Below are 10,290 nucleotides of genomic sequence, written 5' to 3' on the forward strand. Positions count from 1 at the left end.
ATAAGGATGAGAAAGGAACATTTGTGAATCTATAGGGCTACATCTCAAATTCAACGCCGAGGAACTATGATCATCTGCAGCAAGGACTCCTAAAAATCTCATGCACCCATATAAATACCAAACACAGCCTCCGTGAACCAGTCCCGGTTCCTAAATCTAACCACCGGCCATTTTTTTCCTAAGAGGGAAAGAGAAAGGCAAAAGCTTTCCCCTTGGAAGCAAAAACCCTCCCCTCATTCGTACCCAAAATGGAAAATTTACAGTCGCATAGGGCTGAAATGATAGGCATAGCTGTGGCTCTTGTTGCCATTGGTGCTAGCACTGCTTTTTATTTCTACATCACCAAGAAACCTAAAGGTATATTTTTTTTTGTATTTTGGTATCTGGGTATTTGTAATTTTTGCTTATTGTTTATGAAGTTTGAAGCTTCTTTATTCTTTTTCTTTTCCTTTTCCTTTTGTGGGGTTTAATTATTATTTGTTAATAATGCCCAAGTTTTCGAATTTATTAGCTGTTTGATTAATTTTGATGCAAAATGAGAGGATTCATTTGTTGGAATTGGAGCTTGATTAGAATTATTACCAATCTGAGCTTCTTTTGATTGGCAAATGGAGAATTGGTTTTCATGGTTATGGAGCCAAAGCTTATAGCTTCGAGGATATAAATCAGGATTTGTGCAGATTGATTGATGGCTTGACATGTTTTTGATAGGCTGCTTGGACCCTGAAAATTTTAAGGAATTTAAACTTGTTAAGAGAACCGAACTCAGTCATAATGTGGCTAAGTTTAAATTTGCTCTTCCCAAGCCGAATTCAGTATTGGGACTGCCAATTGGACAACATATGAGTTGCAGGTTTGGTTTATGGTTTGCCTTTTTTTGTGATGGGTGAAATCCCTTTTTTTGCTTTATATGAGCTGATTCCACGAATGACTTAATCAAACCTTTTGATTAACAGAGGAAAGGATAGTGCTGGTGAAGAAGTTATCAAGCCGTATACTCCAACAACTTTGGATTCTGATCTTGGGTGCTTTGAACTAGTTATAAAGGTGGATTGATTCTATACTGTACTGTTTGCATTTCGTTATGATATAGCACAATCCTATTTTGGTTTGTCATCCTGTTTTTGTTTTTTCATGTAAATAGATGTATCCACAAGGTAGAATGTCCCACCACTTCCGTGAAATGCGTGAAGGTGATTACTTGGCTGTTAAGGGGCCTAAGGTAAAGCTATTTCATTTCCTCAGTTGCATTTCTTTGCCTTAAAATTTCTGACATTTCCTAGTTAGTTTTTTAAATCAATCTGGGATTTGTTAGGCGAGTTTGAGTTTTTTTCTGTAGAAAATTTGATTTTCCATTTTGAGCAGCAACATATATATGGTTCCCGTTCTTACCATTGCTCTTTGCTTTGGTTAATTGGTTGGGTTTCTTCACAACCAATTAGCTATAAACCTTGCAGTACTCAGAACTTGCTTGTCAGAAACTATAGTTTGATTTTACCATGGAAATTTGATTTTCCATTTCGAGGCACAACTTTTTGTACCATAAATACATGGTTCCTCCCATTGCTTTGCTTGAATGGATGGGTTTCTTCTCAACCAATTAACCCTATAAACCTTGTCACTTATCAGAATCATATCACATTTTACTTCTTTTCAGAAACTTTATCACAAGTGCTTTTCATTGATGTACTAAAATAATTTTTCTAGGGGCGCTTCAAGTATCAACCTAACCAAGTCAGAGCTTTTGGAATGATTGCTGGAGGCACTGGAATCACTCCCATGTTCCAAGTACATATTAAAAACAATCTCGTATTTTGCGACAGAACAAATTATTAATCTGATTTACTGACTACTTTTCTTTCTTCTTTGGTTTCTTAGGTTACTAGAGCCATATTAGAAAACCCAAATGACAAAACCAACATACATCTTATTTATGCCAATGTCACATATGAGGACATTCTTTTGAAGGTAAATCTCCCTTTCCCTCTCTCCCTTCTTTGGTTGATGTATTAAAAAAGCATAACTCCACTCTGTTTGCATGTTTGCAGGAAGAGATTGATAATCTTGCAACCACTTTTCCTAACCGATTTAAGGTCTACTATGTTTTGAATCAGGTATTATTTTTATTTCTTTCCATCTCTTAATTTTGTCTTTTCAATCTCTCTCTCTCTTTTAATTTCTACCCCTTTAAGTTGCATACTTCTTTGATTCCAATTTATTTATTGAAAAGCTTGCTTTTCTGTTATCTTCACTGAGTTGAAGAATGAAACTTGTTATCCATACGTTGAAAGGAAGATGCATATCTCAAGAAGACTGCTAATAAAACAAAACTAATACTGAAAAGGGAAATTTAGCTTCTATTTGCATTTTATATGGATAGTAAAAAAGGAAACCAGGTTACTAATGCAGTTTTCCAGATGTTCCATAAATGGTTAATGCATTCGTTTTCAGTGTGAGAATTCCCTAAATCTCACCAAAATGCATGATTTGTTGGTTTCATGATCTGCAAATGCTTGTTTATGTTAATTTCAAAATTTTATGTTCAGCCACCAGAAGGATGGGAGGGTGGCATTGGATTCATATCCAAGGAAATGATTCAGTCACACTGCCCCCCACCAGCTGCAGATGTTCAGGTAAATGTTTGAATGTGCAACCTCCACCCCCTGCCCACCGCTCCATTGACACTGACAACTAAACCGTCCTTTTGCAGATATTGAGGTGTGGACCTCCACCAATGAACAAGGCCATGGCATCTAACCTAAATGATCTTGGATATGCTGCCCAAATGCAGTTCCAATTTTGAGCCTGTAATGAGGCTTCTTTCACTTTTCCCATTGTCTAAAATGATATCCCCATTCTCATCTAGCCTCATGATCTTGTCTTTCAACACAAAACACTTCTCTACGAGATGATTGATCAAGAGATGATATTTGCAATAATTTGGATTTTCCACTTGGTTTGCTTTTTCGGGACATTCTAACTCCTGTAGCTCAATGAGATTTGCTTTGAGCAAATCATCTAGCATTCTAGATATGTTTGAGTCGGGGAATGAATAGTTTTTTGCTTGTCGCTCTTTCAAGGATGACTTCTTTCGTTCACTCTTTTAAAAAGTACTCGATGTTGCACAATCATTCATTTTAACTCTAGTTAATTACCTTTACAACAACATAGTTAATTACTAAAGATTGCTTTCCCTCTATCTTTAGATCACCCTTTTTGAATCTATGACTTTCATGCTTATTTCTCAAGGACTCTTGAATATGTAATGATGAGTTTTTGACTATAGCAATGCTAAGTTCTATGTCATGTGCTTGAGTAGTCAATTCTTCAAAAGACTTTAGTTTGATACCTTGTAAAATGTAGAGTAGTCCCCAATGCATCCTTGAATACATATATCTAGCGTAGAAGTTTCGGTGAGTCAATCCTTGCAGTTGAGGCCACGGTTTCTCCACCGATGAATGTAGTCGATGACAAGCTCCTCCCTTTATTGATGTGCATTAGTGAATTCAATCATGTTGACCACACGACAAGTGCTATAGAAGAGGTTAAGAAACTTGCATTCCAATATTAATTGAGCCATACTCCAAGTTAGTGTTCCAATTAAAGGCATTACCTTTCAAAGAACGGACAAATTATTTTACCATGAGGTCATAATTAGTTCTGGCGTTATTGCAAGTCTCCATAAAGTGAGCCACATGTTGACATGGATTTCCTTTGCCATTGAATTGTTGAAACTTTGGTGGAGGCATCCTTAGCAGGTCAATCCCTAGGTGTATGGCTTCATATAAGAATATGAAAGTTGAATTGAACTTTTTACTTAGTTGATGATGGTTTATTTTATAAGTTTTTTCAATTGATTTGTGGGGAAAATGCCATCAGTAATATTGTGGATATTCCTTGTAGCTCCGATTATAGAATCTTCAACAACATCTAATTGATCTACCTGCACAACTTTGTTAGCCAAAGTTTGACCTCTGTAATTCATGCTCTCAAGTTTGTTCATCAACTTTACTATCTCGTGGTCCTTTACCTTGGGTGAAGTCGAAAGCCCCTTAATGAGTTTTGTTGAATAAACCAATTGATCCTCCAAAGATGTAGTCCTGGTCATCATCATTGACATAGTGTCAAAGCCTGAAGCCTTACTTGGTGATTGAATTTAAAAAGTCTCTATGAGTGAATTGTCAAAGTAGTTGCCTTGAATGCTAAAGAAAAGTCTATGCGCCCCCACTTGACTTTTGAGGTGGAGCTACTTGTAATTTCAGCTTTAGAGTGGGCTCACGTGCCTTGTTTGCATTTGATGTTGACATCAACTCGAGAATCAACTTAGTTTGAACATATAACTCGATGAGGGATTTTAGGGTTAAAGAATCTTTAATGGTTTGGTCTAGTGACAAGGCTTAGAATTAAGAAGTTCAAAGAGGCTTTCAATAGACTTCTTTGAGATACATAAACTAAGGTGGATTTCAAAAGGGTAATAAAATATGAAGAGCAAGCTTGTTTAATCTGATTCATGTTCAAGAAGGGCTTGTTGTTAGAATCAAGGTCATTACACAAGGATTGAGATACGAAGACTCAAATTGGATAGTTTGACTTTTCGCTACTGTACGACTTGAATCAGTAGCCTTGTTACTTCTGGAAGCAACAACGATGATCATATTCTTCCTAGTTGCTATTGAGAGGTTGTTGAGATCTTTTTTTTTTGAAGAGAATAGACGAGAGATAGAGATGTCCCTAGTTGAGTTGCTAGAAATTTGTTGACATAATTTTGAGCATCTGAAATTAAACAAGCACACATGTACAAATATTTGATTTTATTAAATATATGACCAAGTATAATCTTTATTTAAAATATTCTTACAAGAGAATAAGACAATCCTCTGATTCTTCTTTTAGATTTGATATATAATGACTTAATTTATTTATGACATCAAGCCAAGATTTGTGATTTGCAAGAATACAAATTTGGACGTGTATTGCGAAGTGAGATTTGATAATTTGATATTTAAAAAGTTACCTTTGATTTGTTTTCAAAGTGTTGTTAAAGAATTCTTATAGGATGTTTATGCTTGATCCAACAAATTTTCATTTTTTGTAGATTTCAAGTGTAGATAAAAAGAGCTTGAGAGCTTTCGAGAGAGCTTCATTGCTTGAAGTGCTTGTCTTTAAAATTGTTTTGTATCTCCAAGAATTCTTCTCTTTTTGTCTAGGGTGAAACCCGCAATTTATAGAAGTTTGTAGGGGCCCTCGAGTCTTTTTTTAAAGTCACATGGTATTATTTTATTGGTTGATTTTTATTAATAAAATCTTGTATTTATGACAAGATATCTTAAATATTTCATTTCATATATCAACTTTTTATTGGTCAAGAAACATACGAAAATTTATTTATTTTTATATCTTTTATTTCAATTTTATTTTATTATTCCATATAAAAATAAAATAAAAATAACACATCAAATTTTACCGGTATACAGTTTAATTGATCTCTAGAAGAGTATATACACTAACTAATTTCAGCTCTATAGGGTTTCATGTGAGACTGGCTAGTTGACATTCTTCATATAGGTTGAAGCTGATCATTTTCTGCAAAAATTTCATTTGAAACTCGCATTGATATTTAAACAAACATGCTTTAGCTTTTCTAAAATTCTCTCTGGACAAATGAAATGACTCGTTAGAAGACATGAACTGTTGGATGTGTGAAGCCCAGTAGAAGAGCTGCTGGGGTTCGGCTATATGCCAAGGCCTATTCGACATGCTGTTTAATGGCATCTTAAGTTATGCCATGAAATTCAGGATCTGTAGCATGGTCCTTGGCTTTTTTTGACCTAAGCTGCTTTGAAGTGCTGTTGAGAACAAAGGAACGAGGAGAACACAGAAAACAGGCATTTCTTTTGTTCTGGCGGATGGCAGGGGAGGAATTTGATACCTTAAAATCTGGATATTAAGGTCATGTGGAAACTGGAAAACACCAGGGGATATAAACAAGTTAGAGAGATAACTTGTGTTAAAATCAAGCTCAATGTGGCTGCCTCACAGTCTTTTTCGAGTTTGATTTTGAGTAATGGAGATAGGGCTTGCTGTTGTGTTTATTTATCAACTCATAAAGAACTGATTAATATTTTGAAATGATTGCACATCTAACAAAAAATAGTGTTTACAACTTAACACATCCTTCACAACTATACGCACAAACTATACATATCTACAGATTTCTTGTACCTCTACGAATGAGGCTAATCTGATATAGATACATGATCGTTTTAATAGGTTAGATTGAATATATATTAGTATCTAAACCAACCTCCTCTTGAAGGCTTAATAATCTGGATTTGAGAACTAAATTTTGAACATTGATTTGATATTTGATTGTTCAATCATGGATTTTTCAGTTGAAAACATGTTTATGAAAGTTGAGTTTCAGATGATTGTTACCAGCTGGTTGTAATTTGCAGGAGCATCAAAGTATGATAGAAAAGAAAATTTCATATTCATTCCCTGCACCCGCAGTAACAACATCCGCCGGCATCTGTACTCTTTTTTTATATTATCATACTTTGTGTTTATATATATATATAAAGAATAAACAATACAAACATTGGTGCTGATAACATTGTATTGTTCATCAATTGTTATTATCGAAGAGCTAGCCTGCTGTACATGCTTGCCTTTTTGTTAGTTTCTCCTCTATATAAATCTTTCAAAACCAAGCACATCATCACAAATGCCATAATAGACTATAGTAGCTCTACCTTGATCTTCACATCAAGTTCTTCATCATGGCATCAGCTTCTTCCACCTTCAAATTCTTGTCACTGCTAGTAGCTTTATTTGTCGTCGCCAAAATGGCAATTGCTGGAGACCCGGATATTATTTCTGATTTTATAGTCCCACTAAATGCAACCACGGTTGATGGAGCATTCTTCACTTTCACTGGGATGCGTGCCCTTGTTGGCGCACAACCACCTTCAGCTTTCAAGGTCTCAAAGGTAAGTGCAGCCGAATTTCCAGCTCTTATTGGGCAAAGCGTTTCATATGCGGTGCTTCAATTCCCGGCTGGCACTACTAATCCACCTCACACTCATCCTCGGTCTGCGGAGCTTCTTTTCCTTGTTGATGGTTCTCTTCAAGTAGGATTCGTCGACACAACCAACAAGCTCTTCACCCAGACTCTACAAGCTGGTGATATGTTCATATTTCCCAAGGGGCTCGTCCACTTCCAATACAATGCCGATGCTCAAAATCCAGCTTTGGCAATTTCTGCTTTCGGAAGTGCTAGTGCAGGGACTGTATCACTTCCTACTACCCTTTTCACCACCAGCATTGACGATAACATCTTGGCTAAGGCCTTCAAGACTGATGTTGCCACCATTCAAGCTCTGAAGGCTGGTCTTGCACCAAAGCCTTGAGGATGGGATTCATCACCATTCTTTCCCTGTATTCCTCTTATATTTTATTGTACTTCTATTTTTTTTTTCCCATCGTTTGATGATTTGTATTGAATAATCGCTCCAACAGTGCTCGAGGCCGGTGCATATTGCTCATTTGTCCACTGCTTAATTACATTGTTTGTCACAAACTCTTGTTTCATAGCAATAAAAATTAATCAAGAAAACAAAAAAGAACTTGTGTTTTCTTAAATTTTCCATGCGAGAAGTGAAGGATATATTAGTGCAAGCTGAGAATTGAGAAGCAGACTGAATTTTCAAAAGAGCAAACTTTCACGCATGCTTTGCGAGCAGTATATAATAGCTAAACCGAAGCTGTGATACTTAGCTCTGAACAATTTTTCCAACTTAATCAACCCATATTTCTCTCCTCCTCCTCTAGCTTCATTGTTATTCCGAAAGAAAAAGGCCATGAGGACTGGGGTACAAGAAGCCCAGGAAGCACAGGCTCCAGCGTATGGAACCCCTCAAACTGCACAGGCCTGCTTCTCTCTGTTATTAAATCCCTCCCTTCTATATAAAAGGCAGTCATGTACTTCCCATGCCATGCATCTTCTGACTCTTACTTCTCGAAGATAAATCACTGCTCTCTCCCCCTGAGACTTCACAAGAAAACCAACTGCAAAACACCTAGTTTTTCCAAAACAAATTAACCTTCCTCATTATCAAGAAAAGCTCCTTGCCCAGTTCAAGAAACCAACAAAATCCATCTCATTCAAGATCAAGATCAAAACCATGTCAGCTTCATCTTCATCATCCAGGGCTGATGGAAAAGTTCAAATTCAATACCCAACGGGCGCAGATGCATATAGAATCTTGGAACAGATTGGTGGTGGTGCTCGTGCCACAGTTCACAAAGCAACATGTGTCAACAACGACATCCGGTACTCAGGTTTGGTTTCAATCAAGATTATTGATCTTGAACAATATTCTGCAGCCGATCTTGATGGTCTCAGACGTGAATCCAAGGCCATGTCACTTCATTCACACCCTAACTTTCTTGGCTCCCTTTGTTCTTTTACCGTGGATCACCATCTTTGGCTGGTTATGCCTTACATGGCTGCTGGTTCTCTCCAATCCATAGTCTCTTCTTTTTTCCCTGATGGCCTGCTAGAGCCATGCATTGCTATAGTTCTCAAAGAGACCCTAAAGGGGTTGTCTTATCTTCATCGCCTAGACTATTTACACACAGATATCAAGGCAGGAAACATTCTATTAAATCACACAGATAATGGCAGCATAAAACTTGAAGATTCTGGCATGTCGGTCTGGATTTACGACTCCAACAGCATTGAGAAATCATCCTCATTGTCTTCCTCATCAAAAATGAGGTTAACTGATGTTGCAGGGACTCCATATTGGATGGCGCCAGAGGTTATACAAGACTCAAATACAGGTTATAGTTTCAAGTCTGATATATGGTCTTTTGGTGTTACTGCGTTGGAATTGGCCCATGGCGGACCTCCTTTCTCCTACCTTCCTCCTTCGAAGTCTTTGATGTTGAAGATAAAGAAGAGGTTTGGGTTATCTGATTATGATTACGATGAGAAGAGCAAGAAAGATTTCAAGAACAACCACTTTTCTCAAGCGTTCAAAGATATGGTTGCTTCTTGTCTTGATCAAGACCCTTCAAGGAGACCTTCTGCTGATCAGCTGTTACAGTATTCTTTGTTCAAGAACTGTGAAGGATTGGACCTTTTGTTCAACGAGTTTTTCCGTGGGTTGCCTAATGTTGAAGAAAGATTCAAAGAACCAAACGCTTCAAGTGATGGGACATCAAGCCAGATTACTTCTGGTACTGACACTGACTCAGCGGGTTCAAGTGTGAAGACTACAAGGATCAGTGGCTGGAAATTTAATGAGAGCAAATTCGAGCTTGAGCCAGAATTTCACGCTGAGTCAAAAGATGATGTTGTGAAAACGGTTCATTTTGGAGGTGAAACCATCATCGATACGGACACCAACATTGGGTTCAGTGAGTCGTCAAGCGGGTCAGGTGACTTGGAGGGTTTAGTGGGAGATCATGCTGGTGCAAACATGAGTGGAATAGAAGGAGCTGTTGAGACCCTTAATCAAGAGACAGTAGCAGAGAAGGCGAGTAGCAGGTATGATTGTTCTGTTACGACGAGAGTCTGATGGAGAGGCACAGATGGTGCAAAAAAATGAGAATCTGATGGAGGTGTTGATCCTTGAGAAGGAAAAGAACTTCAAGTTAAAGATGGAAGTGGAGAATATCAACGCTACGTCTTCTGATGCATCTATTGACTCTGCTGCTTAAACTGTTCAAATTCTTTTTCAATGTTATTGAGTACTGACTGTGTAGAAGACGGATATTTGGTATGTCAAGATTCTGATTTCTTGTGCATATAATTGGCAGTAGCAATGATAGGGAGTTTTCGAACATCATTTGCAGTAAAAACTGTCTGTGCTTTTATTTCTTTCTTTTTTTTTGTTTGTTCTGTTATAGCAGCAGTAAAGAACAAATTGGTCTTGGGACTTTGATCTGCTTTTCAGTTTTTTCTCAGGCACAGCATGATTGTTTTGTTGATTTCTAATAATTGATGAAGAAGATCAACATTACCCTCTCATGTCAATATCTTTTAAAGTTTGATGCAGTGCTTTTATGTGTTGCGTACTTGCATCCTGATGCTATACTTGATCAAACTAATATTATCTTGCTAGGATCGAACTCTTTTAACAGTCAAAGCGATGACGAAATGAAGATTGTTGAGTTTCAATTAACAATTACTGCCTGACGAAGAAAATTCCTCTGTACAGTGATGTTTTTTTTTCTTGATATCAACAATCTACTAATATAAAGTTGTTATGCGTGTACAATGGC

At 37.1% G+C, this 10,290-nt stretch overlaps 3 protein-coding genes across 3 annotated transcripts; all 3 read left to right on the forward strand.

Moving 5' to 3' along the window:
• Positions 1-47: 47 nt before the first annotated feature.
• On the forward strand, positions 48-3,098 carry LOC18098045 (NADH--cytochrome b5 reductase 1). The gene is made up of 9 exons (XM_006384664.3): positions 48-357; positions 712-853; positions 957-1,047; positions 1,145-1,222; positions 1,708-1,788; positions 1,879-1,968; positions 2,049-2,114; positions 2,547-2,633; positions 2,711-3,098. Exons 1-9 carry the CDS (start codon positions 249-251, stop codon positions 2,801-2,803), a joined length of 837 nt encoding a protein of 278 aa, XP_006384726.1. The 5' UTR covers positions 48-248; the 3' UTR covers positions 2,804-3,098.
• A 2,344-nt stretch (positions 3,099-5,442) lies between these two features.
• On the forward strand, positions 5,443-7,569 carry LOC18098047 (germin-like protein 9-3). The gene has a single exon (XM_024599692.2). The coding sequence runs from the start codon at positions 6,780-6,782 to the stop codon at positions 7,407-7,409; it is 630 nt and encodes a 209-aa protein (XP_024455460.1). The 5' UTR covers positions 5,443-6,779; the 3' UTR covers positions 7,410-7,569.
• A 437-nt stretch (positions 7,570-8,006) lies between these two features.
• Positions 8,007-10,231, forward strand: LOC18098048 (serine/threonine-protein kinase BLUS1). Its single transcript, XM_006384667.3, has one exon. It carries the CDS (start codon positions 8,184-8,186, stop codon positions 9,582-9,584), a length of 1,401 nt encoding a protein of 466 aa, XP_006384729.1. The 5' UTR covers positions 8,007-8,183; the 3' UTR covers positions 9,585-10,231.
• Positions 10,232-10,290: the final 59 nt, after the last annotated feature.

The sequence above is a fragment of the Populus trichocarpa genome, chromosome 4, assembly GCF_000002775.5.
Source record: "Populus trichocarpa isolate Nisqually-1 chromosome 4, P.trichocarpa_v4.1, whole genome shotgun sequence".
In the NCBI taxonomy this organism is placed as follows: Eukaryota; Viridiplantae; Streptophyta; class Magnoliopsida; order Malpighiales; family Salicaceae; genus Populus; species Populus trichocarpa.

Coding starts and splice junctions, on each gene's coding strand:
- LOC18098045 (XM_006384664.3), top strand. CDS start 249: ATGGAAAATTTACAGTCGCATAGGGCTGAAATGATAGGCATAGCTGTG. Junction 1,048..1,144: donor GCTTTGAACTAGTTATAAAG/GTGGATTGATTC, acceptor TCATGTAAATAG/ATGTATCCACAAGGTAGAAT. Junction 2,115..2,546: donor TCTACTATGTTTTGAATCAG/GTATTATTTTTA, acceptor TTTTATGTTCAG/CCACCAGAAGGATGGGAGGG.
- LOC18098047 (XM_024599692.2), top strand. CDS start 6,780: ATGGCATCAGCTTCTTCCACCTTCAAATTCTTGTCACTGCTAGTAGCT.
- LOC18098048 (XM_006384667.3), top strand. CDS start 8,184: ATGTCAGCTTCATCTTCATCATCCAGGGCTGATGGAAAAGTTCAAATT.